The following is a 25,880-nucleotide window of genomic DNA, read 5'->3' as shown; positions in this document are numbered from 1 at the left end:
TATTGTATGAAAAACTAAATTCCTGTAATGTCTTTTGCGAGATGTGTAGTTGTATGAAAAAACAAATATCCCTATGACTGTGTAGACACGTTATTACAAGATTCCATGAGAATCATTAACAATATTCACCTTTAGGAGCATCTCAAATAATTGATATTTTACTTAGAAATAAAATACAGTAAATTCTGTGCTGTTTTTCACTCAGTAAAAATAATGTATCCAATCCAAGATATTGGATGTCCGCCAAAATAGTTGGATGACCCACCCCCCCTATTTAGATGGAACATCCAAATATTAACTCTAAATATGGTAGATGGGACTTATGCTTATTTTAAGCGGAAACCCTGCCAAGTTCTAAATAAGCCCATTAAGTCACTCTAGCAACTAAAACCAGTGAAACTGTGTACTAAAATGAATAGGTTAACAGTTCAGCCTTTATTCAAATAAAATTTTGATTTGAACATCTCACAACATTCTCATGAAGTGAGTATCTCATTCTGAGAACTAGACATTCTGAGGATGCGTGGTACAGTCAGTGGAATGGATTTCTAAACATTCATAGCGAATATGACATATCATCACAGAGAAATATTCTACATGGAATTTCACGATTATCAATGTGTTTTTTTAATGGTAAGCAACTCTGTTTAAATCCCTTCCTACAATTATATTTGCAGACATCCCTTTGCAGAATTAACTTAAACCTGTTACATGTAGTGGAGAGATGACAGGTAAAAGTTTCCTATTTTCTGTGCAGCACAAAATATTGACAAACTGATTAAATATTTCTTGACTCAGTATGGTCCCAGACTCCTTCTGTAGCACTGGAGTATAAACAAACGGCTGTGGTGTTGTTAAACAATACTGCAAATCAACGCTTTGTGGACCGAATTCAAATGATGGATGAGTTTTATGCTGCTTTATTTCATTAGGGTTGTAACAACAGGATGAAGCTAAATTCTTTCCATGTTTGTTGGTATTAACAAGCCAGTAGGGCAAAATTAATAAGCACATATGGACAAATACGATGACAATAAATTTGTCAAGGTTTTGGCAAAGTGTGTGTTGATAAAAAAAATCCTAATTTTATTTGAAGTAGGCTCAGTAATGGCACTGGTTGTTCTTGAAGAGTGCTGATGGCCTTTAAATTTTGTTGTGTGTTTTCATAGCATTGGATCGCACTGAAGAAAATACTTCCTTTAGACAATAAGAACAAAATAAGCAGACAAATAGTATCATCTTCGCTTTTTCAAGACAGCATTTTGGAATCAAATCATGAATGCAAAATGAACACAATGTGAAACCATGTCACTGGACAAAACATGATTTAGCTCTTTCATTTGATGGTGGCTCTGCATCCAGTCGGAATAAAAGCCGGCAATGGTATTTCTTGAGACTGGAACACATGTGCAGGCTCTCAGAACCCTTGTCTATGAAAAGCCCTAGCCCAGTCATTGAGAATGTAACCATGTAACCTACTCTTCAAAACTTAACTGAAAACGGAACTTCTAAGACAAGTTTAGGACTCGGATCTTAATCCAAAAACAGAGCAACGAGGAACATCAGAATGCAGGTCACTTGTCTTTCCACTAGCTAAACCCCACAACTCCACCCAGGATCATTGATTTCCCTCCGCTCAATTTACAGTTTTTTTCTGGAGTTAAGCATCTAGCTGAATCTTAATTCTCATGCATAGCATTGCATTATCAATCCTTTATTTGATTCGCTGCTTGATGGTTTTAGGTAGTCAAAGACTCCATGATTGGCACAATATGAAAATGAAAATAAATAAAAGATGACCCATTATCCTGTTTATGATCACCTACGCTTCTTGGTTGGTGATCAGCCTGACAAAAGACTGGGAACAATTGTTCTTATATCAGTAAAGGGAAACAGAGCGCACCTGTTCATTATGCTGCTGAGTGTGCTGTAAAAAGTAACTAAGTTCCACACTATTCGGCTGCTTTTGTTGACATATCTACCTACAAAATGAAAAAAATATTTTTTGAGGAAGAAAATCAACCCTAGTTATTATGCTTCCTTCATTTTGTGAATGCTGATTTAAAGTCTCCACCTGGGTCTACCAGCAGTCTGTATTTCTGAGGACTAGAAAATAAACTTTTAGAGTCCTGGACTAGATGGATACCTTGTATTTTAAATGTCATCTCCTACCTCTGTTTTTCTGTCTGTGGGTGATAAAGGCTTTTGTGGGGTACTGCATTGATTTTCGCCATCAAAAGCTGCCTATTGCATTAGGAGATGGTTGGGCACCTGATCATAGTTAGCGTCGACTATGAGCACCTTTAATTGGAAATGGCTGCAGGCAAGTAAGCAATGCATTGTCTTTGTAAGGTCTCTGACACCTTGTGCTTCTATAAAATTTCGTAAGTTGTGTTCTGTGTGGCTCACTATCTTGGTTACTTTCTGCTCTAATACCTTTTGCTAGATAGGACTGGTCTACAGATGACTATTTGGACCATGGTCCTGAGAGAAGCCCCTAAGATGTAGTGATTGAAGCCAAACACCTCATTCTCCAATCCAAGCAAAATGATAAGTGACTGGCAGGGCATTGAAACAACTCAGCCAGGCTAGTACGTAGGAATGATAGTTATATTCATATTTAACACATACGCCAGGTGCAGTTCTCAAAGATAGGTTGCAATTTTCCTTCCATTTTAGACAAGTAACCTGTTCTGTATGTGAGCATTTTGAGTGCCATCAGTTTTACATATAAGCATTATAGAAGCAAGCAACTGACATGACAAAGATCATAAGAACCTTGCAGTATCCAAAAACGATTGCAGACACAAACATGCCTCGCAGATTTCTCGATAGATACTCACATGGTTCCAAGAGAACCTTGAATATCCCACGTAAATCTTAGAAACCCTCATAAAGCCCCCCAGGTGGTCACACAGCCCACAGCATGTTCTCCTGTATATCTCTTCCACATTGTGGCTACTGCCTCCTATACTGGTTTATCAAGTCAAACTTTGTGTTGGTTATCATGACGGTGGGCTCACGCCTCTATAGTTTACTCACCAAGGGGCTTCAATATCCCTTACCACCCTTCAGCCCCTTTGCAATCCCATCTCTGACGTTGTCCTTGCTTTTGTTTGTGTATTCCAGGATAATTAACTACTGATTCCCAGTCCACAGTGCTGGGCACCAAGAAGGTACTGTGATGCAAGGTGAGCATGGCACCTTTGGAAAGATTTGGAAGTTGGTTTATGAGGCTGCATGTCAGGGTTTTTGTGCAGTATATAAGTCTGTTGAGAAAAGCTTTTGCTTCCCTATGCTGCTATTCTGTAGGTCCAGGTCTTTGTAACTTTTTTGTGACCTCATTAGATAAATGTATTGGTCTGTGTAAGTGAAATCTTTGTGTACATGTGGGTTCCTATGTTCATAACAAATCAGTGTTGACCGCTTGGGTGGGGTTAGGGGATGCTGAAATGTGTATATGCATGTGTTTGTAAGTGTTATTGTTTTGCTCGGTACATAAGCATATTACTACACCTTTTTCATCTGTGCTGAAACCGGGCCTTTAAAATTGGCATAAATGCAGAATAACACAAAACTGTGATGTTTCCCGTTTGCTTTCTGGATATTATGTTTATAATAATGGCCTGTTATAATAATGATAGCATGATTTTAGCTGCTACTTTTAACTCACTCAGTGTAGTAACCCAAAGTTCAGAGTCCATATTTTTCATGTTTACATCTACTCCTTGTCTGTGATATTATCCCCCTCTCAGGTGTCCCCTCTCATCGGGTGCAAGAGGCACAATGCACACAAAGCGATAAATATATTTGTCTGAACACAGTGTGCAATGCATAGGCCGCCTGATTGACAGTGGTGAGAAGAGAACGCCTCATGTAACCTGGTGCCATGATTCCTGCACCAGGATTGTTTTGTATTTATTCTGTCCAAAGACCAACCTCCTCTGTTATGCAACTCACAAAAATGATAAACACTGGCATGTCTTTCATCTACTTTTCCCACTTAGCTTTATTTCTTCATTAGCCTGAACTCCGTTCTTTTGGTAAGGCCTGTTCTGTCCATGTATTCGAGAACTTGTCCAACGTTTATCTGTATTTGTATTGTAAGTCTTTTTGTGTCCCATTCAATGCCCCTATGAGTAGGGAGAGAGTTGTATTCAAAAGACGTGAGTATAATAATGATCGCATGATTCAGCAGCTTCAAAAAGATGGAGGGAAGGGACATCGACAATCAGAAATAAACCTTTCAGATTGTTATCCCTCTTAAATCTCACACCAGAGAGTGGGTGATGGTGGTGGTTGTTGAGCTGCAGACAGGAAGGTTTTTCTTTGATGTCTGAGTGGTTGTGATTGTCTTCTTGCTGCTTCTCAGGATCTTCTGCCTTACCTTCTGACGGAATTCCTCTGACACGTAATAATAAATGAACGGATCAATACAGCTGTTAACAGTGCTTAAAGCCAGGCAGACCATATAGATAAAGTATAAATCTCCAAAACGACTCAGGCAACGTTCGGAGTAGTGAATCAGGAGAACTATGTTACTAGGTGTGAATAAGATCACAGTGATTACCAGGCTCAAAACAGTGAGTTTGATGGCATATGAGTACTTTTCTCCATTACTGATCAGCACCTTGACCACAGATGCATAGCAGAAAAGTATGATAAGCAATGGCACCAGAAACCCCAGTGTGATCAAGCAAACAAAATGGTAAAAGAAGTACCCAGAGAGGTCGCTCCTAGGCAAAACATCATGGCACATAGTGAGGTCAGACTGGTCCAGGTCGTAAGACTGCTGGAAAACGGTCAATGGCAATGTAAAAGCCAAGGAAATTAGCCAAATGGCCACGCACATACAAGTGGCAAAGGTTCGACTGCGGAACGACCTGGAAAAGAATGGATGGACAACAGCAATGTACCTGTCAATGCTGATGCTCATTAGCAGTAGGACAGAGCAATACATATTCCCATAAAAGAACAGGGTGACAATTCGGCACATAGCTTCACCAAACAACCAGTGGTTACCCAGAAAGTAGTATGAGATTTTGAAGGGCAACATCACAATCAGAAGCAGGTCAGCTGCTGCCAGGTTCATTAGAAAGATGGTGGAGGGCATCTTCTTCACCTTCAAGGCTAGAATCCAGAACCCCAGCCCATTGGAAGGCAAGCCAACCATGAACACCAGGGTGTAGAGAGTAGGGACCACAGTAACAATGACTGAGCTGTTGAGGTGAGATCTGGTGGACTTGCTGATGGAGAGAAAAGTCTTATTTCCACGTATAACTTCCTGTCCTGGTATCGATCGAGGGATGCAAATGGTGACTTCAGGTCTACCTGTGTCATTTTCAAAGCTATCGCCTGAATAATCTGTAGGGAAACAGAAATGTGCAAGATATGAATTTTTCATGCTGTATATTTCTCACAAAATGAACGATCACAGCAGTTAAAAGACAATTGTCTGCTTCATTTGGTGCAACTAAGTAGTACAGCTGTTTTACATATCTGCGGCAATCCTTTACTGATTTTTGTTATCCATTTGAACCATCTTGACATACTTGGCAATTTCAGTTTGGTGACTCGTTTTTTAATGTCAAAGGCAGCCCACTCAAATTACATCTATACTTATTTTTCACTTAAAGACCTCTGTTATTTGAGAAGTACAGTTATTTACACAGAAAGTATCCACATTGAATTTCAGTGCCGTGTTGCATTCCTTCTAAACAAAGCCCATCTGTTGTATATGCTTTTAAAGAATTTTGATTGAGTAAATCTGCGAAACGATGTTAATATATATTTTAGAATCAAAGTTGATTTGAGAGGGATGATGAAAGTGAAAGGTTAAAGGACAGTTGGAAAAGAGATCTTCACATGGGCTGTACTGTGTGAACTTTGATCTGTGAATATAGTTGTTATCTTGAATTGTCTGAATAGAGTCACTTCAACTCCCAGCAAAAAGTTATAGTTCTACTCAATTTGAAATGAGGTATTTGTCAGTCTGTGGCACTCAGTTTCATTGCAATTGGTTGTCCAGTAGCTTTGTGGCAACTTTGGTGGGGGACTGTTGTGTGGTCTTGTATGGGTAGCTGAATAACAATATGGAGAGCCACTATATAATAATGAGGCTTTCATTGATACTGAATGCATATGTGTGGTCTCGGTGTGGCTTAGTGTATGAGACCTAGCTCTTTCATTGTACACACATGAAATACACCTGCTGAAGATCTCCTTCTTATGAATTAGGTACTCTAAGCATAGCTAGTTTGTTCACTACTGAATGTGTGCAAATGAGATGTTGGAGATTTTGCACGAGCAGCATTGGACAGGCTAGTTACGAAACATAGGTTTACGGGGTAAAGTGTTATAGGCAATGCTTAGATGCAAATATTAATATGTTAATGAAGTGTAGGCTTTATTAAGTTGATTAGGAATGTCTGCTCTTTTTGTATTTTGTTTTGCTTTGCCCAGTTCATGTTTCTTAAAGTTCTGTCCTCACCCCTGAGTCTGTATTATTAATTTTGCTGCCTTTCCTTTTTCTCAAAATATATTCTTACCTTTCCTGAACCCTATATCTGAATTCTGTTCCTCATGCTCCATTCCCTTTGTCCTCTATTGTGTTTCTGTCCAAAACTAAGGTATTTTTACTTTAGGGTGTTAATGAATTCTGAGGCTTTGTGCTTCATGCAGAGAGATTCATTTGGTGCTCCATAAGCTCTGATGGGTGTCCTCCAAGACTCTGACAATACCTGTTCCTTTATTCATTGTTGTCTCTTTTCAGTTACAGCCAGATCATTTTCCTGAGAACATACAAACTACCATGTATTTATCTATTGTTATTCTGCTTTGTACTTTGTACTTCCTTGTTAAAAATGGGGTCCCTAGTTGGTAGTGGTTTGCACGCTGTCTATGTAGGTACCCTCACTCTCGTTAGGGTAAGGGAGTCACACAGCTAGGACAGCCCCTGCTCACCCCCTTGGTAGCTTGCCTCAGGCAGTCAGGCTTATCTCAGAGGCAATGTGTAAAGTATTCTCACACACACACACACACACACAGTGAAAACACCACAATAGTACTTCACACCAGTTTAGGAAAATAGCCAATATTTATCTGAGTAAAACAAGACAAAAATGACCAAAATCCAACATACACAAGCAAAGATATCACATTTAAAGATGAAATGTAATTGTAGTCCTTGAAATCAACGAAGCACTTGACTGAGGCAAAGTACCTGTAGGGGTGTGGAATTTATTAAAATATCTACTTGTCCAGGGGACAGGTTGCTTCTCAAATCTACTTGTCCTGTAAAAAGATCTACTTGTCCCTTTGGTGCCATGTAGTGTGGCGCCAAATTATGGCAACAATCTCATTATGTAAGAGCTCTGATAATAGCCTCTCTGATTATGCCAGGGCTACTACCATAGTAGGGCTTGAATACTTGCAGTTTCAATCCCTACTGTAGCAATTTCCTTATTTTGCCACCTTTCTGCAGATCTGCATACTGGGGCTGGAGGAAGCAGTAAGCAATAGTTCCAGGGCTGGAATGCCTTTGAGTCTGCAAACCTACTAACCTGCATGTTTTAAAGATTTTCACCAGCTTCTCTCTAATATTTTCCCATAATAAGAAAGGTTGGACATTTACTCCTCACAATGGCAGAATTAGAACTTCTTCCAGGGTTGGGAAGAAAGTGGCTGGAGGGAAAATGAACTTGCAAATGGTCAATAGATTTTCACATGAGCAAATCTACACATGCGTATTTACCCATGCTAAAATACAGTTCACAAATATTTTATAGGGGTACGACATACCATGGGTGCACTTTTGTGACTTTCTTTAATAATTTGGGGCAACATGTAGGTAGGTTCGGATTTGCGACCCGCAAATTGCGAGTCAGGGCGACTTGCACTTTGCGAGTCGCAAATCCGAATGTAGGATGGTGTCCCCGACACCATCTGTGATTCGCAAGGGCTTAACAAATGCCCACCTCATGAATAATCATGGGGTGGGTCGCAATTTGCGACCCCCTTGCGAATGGCGGCAGCAGACCACCATGTCTGTGACTGCTTTTCAATAAAGCATTTTTATTTTTGTAATGCAGCCCGTTTTCCTTAAAGGAAAACGAGAGGCATTACAAAAACGAAAAATGAAACGTTTTTGTTTCATTTTTTCAGAGCTCTGAAAAAATGTTTACAGTGACATTCACAATGGGGAAGGGGTCCCATGGGGACCCCTTCCCTTTTGCGAAAGTGTTAGCACCCATTTGAAATAGGTGCAAACTGCGATTGGTTTGCGCCCGCGTTCGTGGTCACAAAACAATCCTACATTGCACTGCGAGTCGCAATTAGGAAGGGAACACCCCTTCCTAATTGCGAGTCGCAAACCCGTTTTGCGATTCGGTAACCAGGTTACCGAATCGCAAAACTCGGTTTGTGCATCGCGATGTGCTTTTTGCACATCGCAAACAGCGAAAGTCGCTGTTTGCGACATGCAAAAAGCTACCTACATGTGGGTCTTGGTCCCTAATTAGGTCTGGTGTTAACAAAGACATTTTGTTTTTATTAAACTTCTATTTCTCTCTCTTTCGGCTGGCTTTACTGTGAGTGATCGCATTCTGCTCTTCCACAAGGAGCATATTGGCACACAAAGTAGTTTTGTTCAGTGTCAGGAACTACAGTGGCAATCAGTGACGTAACGAAACTGGAGGGTACCCCTTTGCAAAGAACATGGAGGAGCCCCCTCTCCAGACTCACTCAGGGCAGGTGCTGTGCTGAAGGGGCCCCCCGGAGGGCAGCTGCGGGGCCTTTGTTATGCCACTGGTGGCAACGTGTGCTTTTAGAGTTCAAAAACGTTTTTTTTTTTTTTGCCAGTGTTTGTTACAATGTTGAGGGCCTGGTAGCTCCACAACAATAAAGTGTTACAAAAGCCATGTCAAAACAAGACACGCATTGATGAAACTAAAAGACTTATAAAAATATGTCCGCTCAGTTGGCTTTGTCAGTGTTTGTTTATTTTCATGCTTCCCATAATCGTGTTGAAATTGGTTACACTGATTTTCCATTAGAAATATTTTTGGGAAATACTAGCATGCATCAACACATTTTACTAAATGGCACTTCATTTGCATCTAATCAGAGAGCATTCTGGGAGCATTATACTTAGTCTCATAGCCTAAACTTTTCAAACATGTGTATACACGTTTTTTTTTTTTTTGTACTGGAACCAACGTCAGTAGTGAAGTGTGACCTTAAAACATTTATTTACAGCACTCACCCTAATAATGAAGGCTTTCAAATAATGAACCATAAATACAAGTTCGAACAGCAGTATCTTTTGGAAACACATTACCTCAACTGCTTCCACTCTCTGTAAACAGGCAGCCAAAGAGTTTGTGCTGCAGAGGCTTGGGCCTACTTGTCCCAAGGACAAAGTAAACATAAAAACTTGTTGCCCTTGACCCCAAACAAGATGTGTCGGGCGATAGGAATTCCACATCCCTGACCTGAGATACGTCCAAAACCAAAGATGATATATGCGTTGATTCAGTTCCTTACTGTTGCAGGAGAGATGATGTGTTGGTTCCTTACTGCCAGGCAGGGGAGGTGATGCATCGGCTCTTACTGCCAAAGGGAAGGTGATGCGTAGTTTGCAGGTCAAAGCATTGCTTCCTTACTGCAGTACAGTGTCGATGAAGAAAATGGTACACAGGGGTGATGCATGGGTGATGTGTCACAAATCAAGTTGTGATGTGTGGATTTCACAGCAATGAAACAGGCGCTGTGTCGGAGTCTGGGGGGTGCGTCACAGACTGCAGTGATTCAGTACTCAAAACTCACGAAGCGGTGGTTCTTCTGATGTGCTGCAATGAAAAGCTGGGGCCTGCACTGAAAACCATGGTCGATGCGTCAAGCGAGACAGCGCTCCGGTGGCGGCAGCTGCGATGCGTCAAATCCATGCAGCCATTTTGTATGTTTTATAACTTTCCGTTTTTAATGGTGGTTCTGAAATTAAGGTACTAAAATGTTTAAAAGGGATACCCAACCAAAACTAAGTTTTATAACTTTTCAGGCAAGATAGGAAAGGAAGAAAGAGATGAAGGCAATAAAGATCAAACAATTTTTAAAGACGATGAATATGCTGCAAGTATCAAATATGTGACTAGTTGATGAGTTAAACATTGGGTAAGTCTCTCGGCAGAGAGAGGGGGGGAGGTCAGTCCACAGTTTGAATGCAATCTCAGTTGTACCTAAAGAGTGCGTGGTGGGGATTAGTATGTGGGTGGGGGTTAATGCCTCCCCAAGATGCACAGAAACACAAAGATGATAGCAGTACAATGGGGAAAAAACATCTGTACTCATCATTGGAGCATACCCAATATTAAAATATCAGGACTGTGAAGTTGCCAATGTTCAAATGTGATAAAGCTCACAATAGTGGAGAAAGAACCATTCAAAAGCACAATGTGTTTTACTGAAATATTTTATGATTTAAAGATACAAATACAACATTGAGGAATTCAGTTTGCAGTGGTGCAATGAAACAATCATTAATACAATCTAGCAAGTTCAGAAACTAAAGGTCTCTGCCCATCCTGAACTTAGGCAAACAATCTCTTATTATGCATTATTTGATCGGCTGTTGCTCAACAACACTTGATTTCTGACCTGTTTGAACAACCAAATGTTGAAATGCTCTCCATGACGGAAATCTGGCTATCCGGTCACTGCAACCATTTTAAGGATGGGTGAGTCTATAATGATTGCAGACATTTTAGGTTAGATTAACAATATAAGGAAGGAGGCGCTGGTACCATTATCACTGAATCCCATCTCTCCATTTTGGTTAATCATTTCACTCTGAATCTGACTTTGATCGATTACTATTTTCGTGCAAAGTCAGTAATGTACAGCATTTTATTTTGATTTACCTATCCCCTAGTACACCTGCCTCTAAGTTGGCCAAATTTGCAGAAGAAATGTGTAATTAAGTAAAATAATATAATTGACTTGTGCAGCCTGAATTTCTGGCTTGAGGGGTCCATTAGGCAGCACTGTGAGTTAAACTTTGTCTGGAGACTTTTAACCTACACACTATGAATCCTCATCGTTTGCACACAGCAGGACATCTTTTAGATCCTGTTTTCACCACATCAGAACCCATCGATCCTGAAAATCCTATTGTGCTCTCATGGAACCGTCACATAGCAATTCCTTTCACTATTCCTGAATCTGTAGCTTCAAAGATAACTTCATAGTTAGAAATGCTTTGAGAAAAGAAATCTTTTCTCTAACGAAATGCCTGCCTCGAGGAGGCAATAAATTGTTGGCGCAAAGCTCTTTCCACAGTAAATGGAGCTTTCCTCAAACCCATGGGTAGTTGCATGAGAATACTCCTGTACCACCCTTGACACACACACACACACACACACACTATGCAAAGTAGTGTAAAAAGTTTTTTTGCGTCACTTTGGGGCTACTTTCCAGCACAAAACATGTTGAGTGCTGGAGAGTAAGTCCCAAAAATCATCACTTTGCACTAGTTTGTGTCACTTTTGTGATGCAAACACGGGGGCATATTTACAAGGAGCTTGCTCCGCCTTTGTGTCATATTGTTTTAAGCACTGGTGGCCCTATAGTAGCTATGCATTTGGCCAGATGCATCACTTTTTCTAGGCTTGCATCAGAAAAAAACTGCATAGAAACCGGCGGCAACATGCATATTTTAATGTATGCAGAGTGGGCGTTCTGTCGTAAAAACTCACAACTGACGCAGTGATATCTACAACTTTTTCCTTGAGTGAGGCTTCTTCAAGATGCATCTTGCAAAGCCTGAGATGCATCAGAATTCCTACACCTCCATAAACCAGGCGTAGGAACTAACACAGTGGCTTTGTAGCAGAGATCTGACCATCTGAAGTCACTTTACGCACTGAAATATGTATTTCACATCTCCACTAGTTGTGCTAGGTCTACACATGTGACAATCACGTTGTAGGACCCCTTGACCAAGCTGAGACAATGGCTCCTATGATTTCATCATGCACTGCAGCACGGCAATGTGATATTGTGTACTACTTGTAAGGGACCGGCCAGGATTGTCACTTCTCCATGGAGGAAGGGGACCCCAAATCCAGGCCACCGTACTCCAAAGGACAACAGGTAATTACACACATAAGTTAGGTAATACATGTATTGCCACTTTACATTACACCATATACTCGTATTCAGTCACATAACACTGTCACTCACTGTAGGAAGTTGGCTCTGTATATACTATCTCAAAGTGAGAGATAGTGTGCACAGAGTCCAAGGGTTCCCCTTAGAGGTTGATAGTGGCAAAAATAGATAATACTAATGCAGTAGTGTGGTCGAGCAGTAGGCTTATCAGAGGGTAGTGCTAAGTATTTATTGTACACACACAGGCAATAAATGGAAACACACTCAAAGACTTTATTCCAGGCCAATAGGTTTTTATGTAGAAAAATATTATTTTCTTAATTTATTTTAGAACCACAAGATTCAGAATTCAAGTAAGAACATAGAGTGTAAGGTACTTGGCATAGGTAAATATGGAACTTTGAATTAAAACAGTAATGTAAACAGTTTTGTCAAAAATGGCAATAAGCTGTTTTAAAAGTGGATACAGTGCAAAAATCAACAGTTCCTGGGGGGGGGTTAAGTACAAGTTAGTTTAGCAGGTAAGTAAAGCACTTACAAGTTCAGTCTCTGGGGCATAGGCAGCCCCAAACACCCAAGCACCAGCAACACAGGGCCGGTCAGGTGCAGAGGTCAAAGTAGGGCCCAAATAACATAGGCGCCTATCAGGGTAACCATGCCAACAGTGGTATTTTCCTACACTCACTATGTCACACATACGGAGGTCTGCACATACACATAAGTAGACTGTGCCCATTGCAATGTGACACATATCCATAGCCATGCTTAGAGTACATCCAGGACTAATGTGAGATTGCAGAAGGTACTATTCCACCATTTTATAGTCTTTAACATTGGTTCCAACACATTAGGCTACTTGCTTCATTCAGAACTGACACATCATCTATTGTAGGACGTTGGCTCTGTATGTACTATTTCAAAGTAAGAAAGAGTGTGCACAGAGTCCAAGGGTTCCCCTAAGAGGTAAGATAGTGGCAAAATTAGATAATTCTAATGCTCTATTTTGTGGTAGTGTGATTGAGCAGTAGGCTTATCAGAGGGTAGAGTTAAGTATTTGTTGTACACACACAGGCAATAAATGAGGAGCACACACTCAAAGACTTTACTCCAGGCCAATAGTTTTTTATATAGAAAAATATATTTTCTTAATTTATTTTTAGAACCACAAGTTCAAGATTTGAAGTAAATACATAAAATGCAAGGTACTCCACACAGGTAAGTTAGGAACTTTGAATTAGAGCAATAACATATACAGTCTTTGTTAAAATGGCAATAAGCTATTTTAAAAGTAGACAGTGCAAAAATCAACAGTTCCTGGGAGAGGTAAGTATTGGTTAGATTGTGAGGTAAGTAAGACACTTACAAGTCCCAGTTCCTGGGCATAGGCAGCCCACCGTTGGGGGTTCAAGGCAACCCCAAAGTTACAATACCAGCAGCTCATGGCCGGTCAGGTGCAGAGGTCAAAGAGGTGCCCAAAACACATAGGAGCCTATGGAGAACAGGGGTGCTCCAGTTCCAGTCTGCCAGCTTGTACGTACCCGCGTCCTTGGGGGCAGACCAGGGGGGTTTTGTAGAGCATTGGGGGGGACACAAGTAGGCACACAAAACACACCCTCAGCGGCACAGAGGCGGCCGGGTGCAGTGTGCAAAGTAGGTGTTGGGTTTTGTATTGGTTTCAATGGAGGGACCCGGGGGTCACTCTAGCGGTGCAGGCAGGGCACAGGGGGGCTTCTCGGGCCAGCCACCAACTGGGCTAGGCAGAGGGTCACCTAGGGGTCACTCCTGCACTGAAGTTTGGTTCCTTCTGCTCCTGGGGGCTGCGGGTGCAGTGCTTGGTCCAGGCGTCGGGTCCCTTGTTACAGGCAGTCGTGGTTAGGGGGAGCCTCTGGATTCTCTCTGCAGGCTTCGCTGTAGGGGTCCAAGGGGGTCGTCTCGGGCTACTCACGGGGTCACAGTCCCCGGGGAGTCCTCCCTGTGGTGTTAGTTCTCTGGATCTTGAGCCGGGGGCGTTGGGTGCAGAGTGTGAAGTTTCACGCTTCCGCCGTGAGATCTTTAAAGTTGTAGAAAAGTTGCAAGTTTGTTGCAGGTTGTTGAGCAGAACCGCTGCTCACTGGGGTTTCTTGGTCCTGGGGGTCTGGGCAGTCCTCTGAGGCTTCCTGTTGGATGCGTTGCTGGTTGCAGGTTTTCGAGTCAGGAGACAGGCCGGTAGGGCTGGGGCCAAAGCAGTTGTCGTCTTCCGTTGTCTCTGCAGGCTTGTAGGTCAGCAGTCCTTCTTTAGTTCAGGTTGCAGGAATCTGATTTCCTGGGTTCTTGGGTGCCCCTAAATACTAAATTTAGGGGTGTGTTTAGGTCTGGGAGGGCATTAGCCAATGGCTACTGTCCTGGAGGGTGGCTACACCCTCTTTGTGCCTCCTCCCTGAGGGGAGGGGGGCACATACCTAATCCTATTGGGGGAATCCTCCAGAACTTAAGATGGAGGATTTCTAAAGGTAGGGGGCACCTCAGCTCAGAGCACCTTAGGGGCTGTCCTGACCGGTGGATGACTCCTCCTTGTTTTCCTAATTATCTCCTCCAAAGTGGGGGCAGTGGCCGGAGGGGCGGGCTTCTCCACTAGCTGGAATGCCCTGTGGCGCTGTTACAAAGGAGGTGAGCCTTTGAGGCTCACCGCCAGGTGTTACAGTTCCTACAGGGGGAGGTGAGAAGCACCTCCACCCAGAACAGGCTTTGTTCCTGGCCACAGAGTGACAAAGGCACTCTCCCCATGTGGCCAGCAACTCGTCTGGTTGTGGCTCAACACTAGAAGTCAGATTGGTATTCAGGGGGCATCTCTAAGATGCCCTCTGGGCGCATTTTACAATAAACTCCACACTGGCATCAGTGTGCTTTTATTGTGCTGGGAAGTTTGATACCAAACTTCCCAGATTTCAGTGTAGCCATTATGGAACTGTGGAGTTCGTGTTTGACAAACTCCCAGACCATATACTCTTATGGCTACCCTGCACTTACAATATCTAAGGTTTTGCTTAAACACTGTAGGGGCATAGTGCTCATGCACATATGCCCTCACCTGTGGTATAGTGCACCCTGCCTTAGGGCTGTAAGGCCTGCTAAAGGGGTGACTTACCTATGCCACAGACAGTGTGAGGTTGCAATGGCACTCTGAGGGGAGTGCCATATCAACATAGTCATTTTCTCCCCACCAGCACACACAAGCTGTGAGGCAGTATGGGTGTGCTGATTGAGGGGGTCCCCAGGGTGGCATAAGACATGCTGCAGCCCCTAGAGACCTTCCCTGGCATCAGGGCCCTTGCCAGGGCTGTGCCAATTGTGGAAGTAAGGGTACAGTTTAGGGAAAGAACACTGGTGCTGGGGCCTGGTTAGCAGGGTCCCAGCACACTTTCAATCAAAACTTAGCATCAGCAAAGGCAAAAAGTCAGGGGGTACCCATGCCAAAGAGGCATTTCCTTACAACCCCCCCACCCCCACCCCCCCCCCACCCCCAAACGAAAGAGGATGAGACTAACATTTCCCAAGAGAGTCTTCATTTTCTAAGTGGAAGAACCTGGAAAGGTCATCAGCATTGTCATGGGCAGTCCCAGGTCTGTGTTCCACTATAAAGTCCATTCCCTGTAGGGATATGGACCACCTCAACAGTTTAGGGTTTTCTCCTTTAATTTGCATTAGCCATCTGCGAGGTTTGTGGTCAGTTTGAACTATGAAGTGAGTACCAAAAAGGTATGGCCTCAACTTCTTCAGGGACCAGACCACAGCAAAGGCCTCCCTCTCAATGGCACTCCAACGCTGCTCCATGGGGAGTAACCTCCTGCTAATAAAAGCAACAGGTTGGTCAAGGCCATCATCATTTGTTTGGGACAGGACTGCTCCTATCCCATGTTCAGAGGCATCTGTCTGCACAATGAACTGCTTAGAGTAATCTGGAGCTTTCAAAACTGGTGCTGTACACATTGCTTGCTTCAGGGTGTCAAAGGCCTTTTGACAGTCCACGGTCCAGTTCACTTTCTTGGGCATTTTCTTGGAGGTAAGTTCTGTGAGGGGTGTCACTATTGATCTATAACCCTTCACAAACCTACTATAGTACCCAGTCAAGCCAAGGAATGCCCTGACTTGAGTCTGGGTTTTTGGAGCTACCCAGTCCAGAATAGTCTGGATCTTGGGTTGGAGTGGCTGAACTTGGTCTCCACCTACAAGGTGTCCCAAGTAAACCACAGTACCCTGTCCTATCTGACATTTAGATGCCTTGATAGAGGGGCCTGCTGCTTACAGGGCCTGCAAAACCTTCTTCAGGTGGACCAGGTGATCCTGCCAGTTGGAGCCAAAGACCGCAATATCATCTAGATATGCTGCACTAAAGGACTCCAAGCCAGCAAGGACTTGATTCACCAACCTTTGGAAGGTGGCAGGGACATTCTTTAAGCCAAAGGGCATCACAGTAAACTGGTAGTGCCCATCAGGTCTAGAGAATGCTGTTTTCTCTTTTGCTCCTGGTGCCATTCTTATTTGCCAGTACCCTGCTGTTAAGTCAAAGGTACTTAAGTATTTGGCAGCACCCAATGTGTCTGTTAGTTCATCTGTTCTTGGAATGGGGTGAGCATCTGTATTGGTGACAGCGTTAAGCCCTCTGTAGTCCACACAAAACCTCATCTCTCTCTTGCCATCTTTTGTGTGAGGTTTGGGGACCAGGACCACTGGGCTAGCCCAGGGACTGTCAGAGTGCTCAATCACTCCCAACTCCAGCATCTTGTGGACTTCCACTTTGATGCTTTCCTTAACTTGGTCAGAGTGTCTAAATATTTTGTTTTTGACAGGCTTGCTGTCTCCTGTGTCCACATCATGGGTACACAGGTGTCTAACCAGGGGTTAGAGAAAGGAGCTCAGCAAACTGCTGGAGGACTTGCCTGCAGTCAGCCTGCTGTTGGCTAGAGAGGGTGTCTGAATAGATCATTCCATCTACTGAGCCATCTTTAGGGTCAGTGGAGAGGAGATCAGGGAGAGGTTCACTCTCTGCTTCCTGGTCCTCATCTGTAACCATCAACATGTTTACATCTGCCCTATCATGGAAGAGCTTGAGGCGGTTCACATGGATCACCCTCTTGGGGGTCCTGCTAGTGCCTAGGTCCACCAGGTAGGTGACCTGACTCTTCTTTTCTAGCACTGGGTAAGGGCCACTCCATTTGTCCTGAAGTGCCCTTGGAGCCACAGGCTGCAGAACCCAGACTTTCTGCCCTGGCTGAAACTCAACCATAGCGGCCTTTTGGTCATACCACATCTTCTGGAGTTGTTGACTGGCCTCAAGGTTTTTGTTTGCCTTTTCCATGTACTCTGCTATCCTTGAACGTAGGCCTAGTACATAGTCCACCACATCTTGTTTAGGCTCATGGAGAGGTCTCTCCCAGCCTTCTTTTACAAGAGCTTAGTGGTCCCCTAACAGGATGGTCAAACAGAAGTTCAAAGGGGGAAAACCCTACTCCCTTATGAGGCACCTCTCTGTAGGTGAAAAGCAGGCATGGCAAGAGGACATCCCATCTCCTTTTGAGTTTTTCAGGGAGCCCCATGATCATGCCCTTCAATGTCTTGTTAAATCTCTCAACACGACCATTGGTTTGTGGATGGTATTGTGTGGTGAATTTGTAAGTCACCCCACACTCATTCCACATAATGGTTTAGGTAGCTGACATGACGTTGGTACTTCTGTCAGAAACCACCTCCTTAGGAAATCCTACTCTGGGAAAAATACCAGTGAGTGCTTTGACTACTGCAGGGACAGTAGTGGACCTAAGGGGAATTGCTTCAGGGTACCTAGTAGCATGATCCATTACCACTAGGATATACTGATTCCCCTCATGCTGTGGGAGGTTCAAGTGGACCCACTGTATCTACTCCCACTCTTTCAAAGGGGACCCCCACCACTCGAAGTGGAATGAGGGGGGCCTTTGGATGGCCACCTGTCTTACCACTGGCTTGACAGGTGACACAGGAGGTGCAAAACTCCTTCACCTTCTGGGACATATTGGGCCAATAGAAATGGTTGACTAACCTCTCCCGTGTCTTGGTTTGTCCCAAATGCCCAGCAAGGGGAATGTCATGGGCTAAGGTCAGAATGAACTCCCTAAACTCCTGAGGCACTACCACTCTCCTAGTGGCACCAGGTTTGGGATCTCTTGCCTTAGTGTAAAGGAGTCCATCTTCCCAATAGACCCTGTGTGTTCCACTGACATTTCCTTTTTCTTGCTCAGCTGCTTGCTGTTTAGGCCTTCAAGAGAGGGACAAGTTTCTTGCCCCTTGCACAGCTGTTCCCTTGAGGGTTCACCTGGGCCTAAGAGCTCAACCTGGTAAGGTCCCAGCTCCATGGACTCAGTTCCCTCAGGGGATAGAACATCTTCCTGGGAAGAGAGGTTCTGCTTCTTGTGCTGTGCTGAAGCTGGTTCCCCTGTCTTCTTTCCTTTTCTCTTGGAAGGTTGGGCCATTATTCCAGACTCCAGCACTTCTTTTTCATCCTGAGCCCTGCACTGTGCCCTAGTCTAGACACACACCAGTTCAGAGATACCCAGCATGGCTGTATGGGTTTTGAGTTCTACATCAGCCCATGCCGAGGACTTCAGATAATTTCCAAGCAGACATTCTACTGGTATAGCAGAGGAGACTACCACCTGTTTCAGACCAGTGACCCCTGCCCATTCTAAAGTTACCGTAGCCATTGGATGTACTTTAGTCTGATTGTCAGCATTGGTGACTGGATAAGTTTGTCCAGTCAGGTATTGTCCTGGGAAAACCAGTTTGTCTGTCACCATAGTGACACTGGCACCTGTATCCCTCAGGGCCTCTACTCTAGTCCCATTAATAAAGAGCTGCTGCCTGTATTTTTGCATGCTAAGCGGCCAGGCAGCTAGTGTGGCTAAGTCCACCCCACCCTCGGAGACTAATGTAGCTTCAGTGTGGACCCTGATTTGCTCTGGGCACACTGTTGATCCCACCTGGAGACTGGCTATTCCAGTGCTAACTGGAGTAGTAGTTGAAGTGGAACCTTTCTTGGGACAGGCCTTGTCTCCAGTTTGGTGTCCATGCTGGCTACAGCTGCAACACCAGGCCTTTTGGGGATCAAAGTTTTTACCCTTGTACCCAAATGAGGATTGTGAAGAGGCTTTGGACCCACCCTCCTGTGCAGGTTTTTAGGGCCCTGTAGAAGACTCTTTACTTTTTCCCTTGGATGTCTCAACACTCTTCCCCTGGAGAGGCTTTGTGACCCCTTTCTTTTGGTCACCCCCCTGTGGAAGCCCTGGTCACCCTTGTCTTGACCTAGTGGTCTTCCTTCTTTCCCAATTCTTGGGGAGAAATTGGACCTAGGTCTACCAGATGCTGATGCAGTTTATCATTGAAACAATTACTTAAAAGGTGTTCCTTCATAAACAAATTATACAGCCCTTCATAATCATTTACACCACTGCCATTAATCCAACCATCTAGTTTTTTGACTGAGAAGTCAACAAAATCAACCCAGGTCTGGCTCGAGGATTTTTGAGCCCCCCTGAACCTAATCCTGTGCTCCTCAGTTGAGAATCCAAAGCCCTCAATCAGGGTAGCCTTCATGAGGTCATAGGATTCTGCATCTTTACCAGAGAGTGTGAGGAGTCTATCCCTACACTTTCCAGTGAACATTTCCCAAAGGAGAGCACCCCAGTGAGATCTGTTTACTTTTATGGTTGCACAAGCCCTCTCAAAAGCTGTGAACCATTTGGTGATGTCATCACCATCTTCATATTTTGTTACAATCCCTTTGGGGATTTTTAGCATGTCAGTATTCTCTCTGACCCTATTTAAGTTCCTGCCACCATTGATGGGAGCTAAACCCATCTCTTGTCTTTCCCTCTCTGTGGCTAGGAGCTGTCTCTCCAAAGCCAATCTTTTGGCCATCCTGGCTAACAGGATATCATCTTCATTGAGGCTGCCCTCAATGCTTCCAGAGTTACTGGACTCCCCTGTGGGAGAACCAGCATCTCTGACTATCACTTGTGGAGTCAGGGTTTGAGGGACCCTGTTCGCCCTAACTAGGACAGGAGGAAGGGAATCATTCTCCTGGTCACTAGCTTCCTCCTCTGTAGGATTATCCTTGGAGGGGTGGTCATTTGCAAACTCTGCCAAAAGCTCCTGGAGGTTTACTTTGGTAGGGTTGGACCCAGTCTTTATATTTTTTAGTTTACAGAGAGTCCTTAGCTCTGACATCCCAAGATGCAGGTAAGGGGTGAGGTTGAGTTCCACCACCATCTCGTCTGTGCTAGACATTATTTCTCTGAAAGTTGGGATAACTTTTTAAGAATCTAAAAACTACTTCTAGAACTTAAATCCAAACTTTTACAAACGTTTAAACTCTAAAAGAAATGCTAACAGGGACTTACACAAGGCCCTAGCAGGACTTTTTATAAATTTAGAAAAATAGCTCAAATTTCAAACATCAGTTTCTAATGACAATTTTGGGAATTTAGTTGTGTGATCAGGTATTGGCTGAGTAGTCCAGCAAATGCAAAGTCTTAGACCCCACCGCTGATCCATCAATGTAGGAAGTTGGTTCTTTATATACTATTTCAAAGTAAGAAATAGTGTGCACAGAGTCCAAGGGTTCTCCTTAGAGGTAAGATAGTGGCAAAATTAGATAATTCTAATGCTCTGTTTTGTGGTAGTGTGGTCGAGCAGTAGGCTTATCAGAGGGTAGTGTTAAGCATTTGTTGTACACACACAGGCAATAAATGAGGAACACGCACTCAAAGACATTACTCAAGGCCAATAGTTCTTTATATAGAAAAATATAGTTTCTTAATTTATTTTTAGAACCACAAGTTCAAGATTTGAAGTAAATACATAAAATGCAAGGTACTCCACACAGGTAAGTTAGGAACTTTGAATTAGAGCAATAACCTATATAGTTTTTGTTAAAATGGCAATAAGCTATTTTAAAGGTAGACACAGTGCACAAATCAACAGTTTCTGGGGGAGGTAAGTATTGGTTAGATTGTGAGTTAAGTAAGACACTTACAAGTCTCAGTTCGTGGGCATAGGCAGCCCACCGTTGGGGGTTCAAGGCAACCCCAAAGCTGTCACACCAGCAGCTCAGGGCCGGTCAGGTGCAGAGGTCAAAGAGGTGCCCAAAACACTTAGGCGCCTATGGAGAACAGCAGTGCTCCGGTTCCAGTCTGCCAGCAGGCAAGTACCCGCGTCCTCGAGGGGCAGACCATGGTGGTTTTGTAGAGCACTGGGGGGGGCGGCACAAGTAGGCACACAAAACACACCATCAGCGGCACAGGGGCGGCCGGGTGCAGTGTGCAAAGCAGGCGTCTGGTTTGTATTGGTTTCAATAGAGGGACCCAGGGGTCACTCTAGCGGTGCAGGCAAGGCACAGGGGGGCTTCTCGGGCCAGCCACCACCTGGGCTAGGCAGAGGGTCGCCTGGGGGGTCACTCCTGCACTGAAGTTTGGTTCCTTCTGGTCCCTTGTTACAGGCAGTCGTGGTCAGGGGGAGCCTCTGGATTCTCTCTGCAGGCGTCGCTGTGGGGATCCAGGGGGGTCGTCTCGGGCTACTCACGGGGTCGCAGTCGCCGGGGAGTCCTCCCTGTGGTGTTAGTTCTCTGGATCTCGAGCCAGGGGCGTCGGGTGCAGAGTGTGAAGTCTCACGCTTCCAGCGGGAAGAGTGAGGTCTTTAAAGTTGTAGAAAAGTTGCAAGTTTGTTGCAGGTTGTTGAGCAGAGCCGCTGCTCACAGGATTTTCTTGGTTCTGGGGGTCAGGGCAGTCCTCTAAGGCTTCAGAGGTTGCTTGTCCCTGTTGGATGTATCGCTGGTTGCAGGTTTTCGAGTCAGGAGACAGGCCGGTAGGGCTGGGGCCAAAGGAGTTGTCATCTTCTGTCGCCTCTGCAGGCTTGTAGGTCAGCAGTCCTTCTTCTTTAGTTCAGGTTGCAGGAATCTGATTTCCTTGGTTCTTGGGTTCCCTTAAATACTAAATTTAGGGGTGTGTTTAGGTCTGGAAAGGGCAGTAGCCAATGTCTACTGTCCTGGAGGGTGGCTACACCCTCTTTGTGCCTCCTCCCTGAGGGGAGGGGGGGCACATACCTAATCCTATTGGGGGAATCCTCCAAAACTTAAGATGGAGGATTTCTAAAGGCAGGGGGCGCCTCAGCTCTGGGCACATTAGGGGCTGTCCTGACTGGTGGGTTACTCCTCCTTGTTTTCCTAATTATCTCCTCAAGCCTTGCCGCTAAAAGTGGGGGCAGTGGCCGGAGGGCAAGGCATCTCCACTAGCTGGGTTGCCCTGTGGCACTGTAACAAAGGGGGTGAGCCTTTGAGGCTCACCGCCAGGTGTTACAGTTCCTGCAGGGGAAGATGAGAAGCACCTCCTCCCAGTACAGGCTTTGTTCCTGGCCACAGAGTGACAAAGGCCAGCAACTCGTCTGGTTGTGGCAGGCTGGCAGAAACTAGTCAGCCTAACACTAGAAGTCGGATTGGTATTCAGGGGGCATCTCTAAGATGCCCTCTGGGTGCATTTTACAATAAATTCCACACTGGCATCAGAGTGCATTTATTGTGCTGAGAAGTTTGATACCAAACTTCCCAGATTTCAGTGTAGCCATTATGGAACTATGGAGTTAGTGTTCGACAAACTCCCAGACCATATATTCTTACGGCTACCCTGCCCTTACAATGTCTAAGGTTTTGCTTAGACACTGTAGGGGCATAGTGCTCATGCACATATGCCCTCACCTGTGGTATAGTGCACCCTGCCTTAGGGCTGTAAGGCCTGCTAGAGGGGTGACTTACCTATGCCACAGGCAGTGTGAGTTTGGCATGGCACTCTGAGGGGAGTGCCATGTTGATTTAGTAATTTTCTCCCCACCAGCACACACAAGCTGTGAGGCAGTGTGCATGCGCTGAGTGAGGGGTCCCCGGGGTGGCATAAGACATGCTGCAGCCCTTAGAGGCCTTCCCCAGCATCGGGCCCTTGGTACCAGGGGTACCAGTTACAAGGGACTTATCTGAGTTCCAGGGCTGTGCCAATTGTGGAAGCAAAGGTACAGTTTAGGGAAAGAACACTGGTGCTGGGGCCTGGTTAGCAGGGTCCCAGCACACTTTCAATCAAAACTTTGCATCAGCAGAGGCAAAAAGTCAGGGGGTAACCATGCCAAGGAGGCATTTCCTTACATCTCTGATTTGTGACGCATTGCTGAAGTCAGTGGTGAGGCCAACCTCAGCAATGCGCCACCTTTGAGGCTGATGCGTTGCGGCAGAGTTCCCACTGATGCATAGAATTTCTGACACATCCTGTGGTCCTTGTGCCATGGTCCCTCTTATTGTTAATACGACGCATCCATGGTGTTGTAACCTGTTTTGATGCAGCACGACTATATTTTGAGGCATCGCTGCCTCAACGCAGCGATGCGTCAAACCTTGTAAATGAGGCCCACGGTTTAAAGTGCTGCTAAATTTGTCTCCATGTCTTTCTGAATATTCCCTAGCACTTTCTTGTTTACAGATCTACGAACCGATTTTTGTGGTTCTTGGGAGAGTTGCCTTAGTGTGCTCAGAGGAGATGGCACAGGCCCTTTATTTAATTGGGTCTGTCTTTAAACAGGCATGGTGTAGTCTGTACAGCAATGACCAGATATGCTTCTCGTGTTAGTCTGCGCTTTTTGAGGATTGTTAAGGATTTGTTTTAATAATCTTATGGCACTGAGCAGTGCAGTAATCAGGGCCTGGCCCCCAGTCCCCAAATGATGTAGGACTGGCCTAGAGGGAAATCAGGAGATATTCTGGTGGTGCTCCTTAGAGACCACTTGCCTATAGTGAATGATACGGAAAGGGTCCGAAGGTGTAAATGTTTTTTTTTTTTGCATACCCGTAGACAGTGCATGGTCAACCACATGCCAGTCTGGCCTATGGGGTCACGGGGATGTTGGTTGGTCCTTGTGGGTAACAAAGTGGCATGGCAGGGTCCGTTAACTGGCAATCTTTAGGGATACTGTAAAAGATGGGCTTGTACCTGCAGGATGCTGGGAGCTAGGACCAAGTCCCAGTCCCAGAGGGCTGTCAGGAGGTAGGCTGGTGGCTCTTGGAGACTGGTGGCTAGGACCGAGTCAGTGGCAAGCCAGTCTGTCTTGTAGGTCTATCGGGAGGTAGGCTTGTAATAGTGAGAGACACGTATCTAGGACAGAGCCAGTGACGAGTCAGCCTGTCCTTTAGGTATTTTTGGAGGGGGGTGGGGTAAGTTGGCACATCTGTGATGGGCCGTGGCTAGGACAGAGTCGGTGACAAGGTAGTCTGTCCTATAGTGGTATCAGGAGGTAGGCTGGTGGCTCTCGGAGGCCGGTAGCTAGAACAGAGGCATTGACAAGCTAGTCTGCCCTTTAGGTCTGTCAGGAAGTAGGCTTCTCTACTAGTGAGAGGGCAGTAGTTCGGGCAGTCAGTGACGACCCAATCTGTCCTGTAGGCTAGTGGCTAAGACTGGACCAGTGACTAGCCTGCCTTTCCTCTAGGGATGTTGGGGGAGGGTTAAGCTGGCGCATCTGTGATGGCGGTGGCTGGGACAGAGTCAATGACAAGACTAGTCCATCCTTTATGGCTGTCAGGGTGTGAGCTGGTACCTCTGGGAGGCCGGTTGCTTGGAAGGACAGTCACAGAGACACTAACAAATCACTCTGCCCTTTGGGGAGAGGTAGGCTGGCACCCAATAGCTAGGACAGGTTTAGTCACCTACCAGACTGGCGCACATGGGTACTAAGGCGAGGCCTAGCCTCCGGGTAGGAGGCCGGCAATTTAAAGGCAGCTGCACTGACGGGACTGTCACTGTCCTGAAACGTGGAGTTTTCTTGAGTGTCCGTGCAGCCTAGAGGTTGGCGGGGGCAGGAAAGAGTCAGTCGTATGCCGCCCCGGCCAGTAGAAAGAGCTACAGATTTCGTTGCAGGCAGGAGACAGGCGGTCCCCCCTTCTGCGCTCCTTAAAAAGGCACCCGCTTGGCTGTAATACGCGTCCCATAAAGCCCCGAGCGCCTCTGTAATAAAAGCGGGGAAGCGATAAAGGGGACATCTGAAAGCCATCCACCCCGAACCGTCTCACAGCAGGCAAGCCCATGTATGTGCATCTATTTGTGAGCTCTCGCATCTCCTCCCTGTCTGCCTGCGCCCTCCCCCAGCCTCATAAAAAAAAACTCCACTTTTGTGGGTGGAAGTCGCGGTTCTGTTCTCACTTTCAGAGGCGCCGACAGCAATCAGTTTACAATAAGTGGTACAATTGCATAGTTTTGGTATCGTCGAGGTAACCGTTTCAGAAGGATGAGAGGGCGAGCATCCCCTGAAACATCTGGAGTTGAGATCTCATCAGGCGCACACAGATCTGTGCAGATGATGCACTGACCCAGCAGGCTATCTCATCTGGAATAAAGCACCGAAGCATCTTCTGGCGCAGTGTAACTTGACCACACACCCACCCCTCCACAGCCCAGTAACACAGAAACCATGCGACATACATACCATCATAGTACTGGTCCCCCTGGCAGGGCCCCACAAGGCAGAGCAGCAGGAAGGCTGCTTGGCAGGCCAGCACCGCCCAGAGCCTCTCCATCCCTGCAGCCCGGCCCCGGCCAGGCCACTGCATGGGACTGATTACGGCTTTCCTGCTCCTCCGTGCTCTTAACTATCCAAACAGGCAGCAGAAGAGGGAGCCT

At 45.3% G+C, this 25,880-nt stretch overlaps 1 protein-coding gene across 1 annotated transcript; it reads right to left on the bottom strand.

Annotated features, from left to right (window-relative positions):
- Positions 1 to 416: 416 nt before the first annotated feature.
- F2RL3 (F2R like thrombin or trypsin receptor 3) lies at positions 417 to 25,880 on the bottom strand. Its single transcript, XM_069217101.1, has 2 exons — positions 25,687 to 25,880; positions 417 to 5,364 (listed from the first exon to the last, which is right to left on the bottom strand). The coding sequence occupies exons 1-2, from the start codon at positions 25,808 to 25,810 to the stop codon at positions 4,271 to 4,273; spliced, it is 1,218 nt and encodes a 405-aa protein (XP_069073202.1). The 5' UTR covers positions 25,811 to 25,880; the 3' UTR covers positions 417 to 4,270.

This window comes from Pleurodeles waltl, chromosome 12 (genome assembly GCF_031143425.1).
Source record: "Pleurodeles waltl isolate 20211129_DDA chromosome 12, aPleWal1.hap1.20221129, whole genome shotgun sequence".
Lineage (NCBI taxonomy): Eukaryota > Metazoa > Chordata > Amphibia > Caudata > Salamandridae > Pleurodeles > Pleurodeles waltl.
This window is presented reverse-complemented; position numbering and strand designations above follow the sequence as displayed.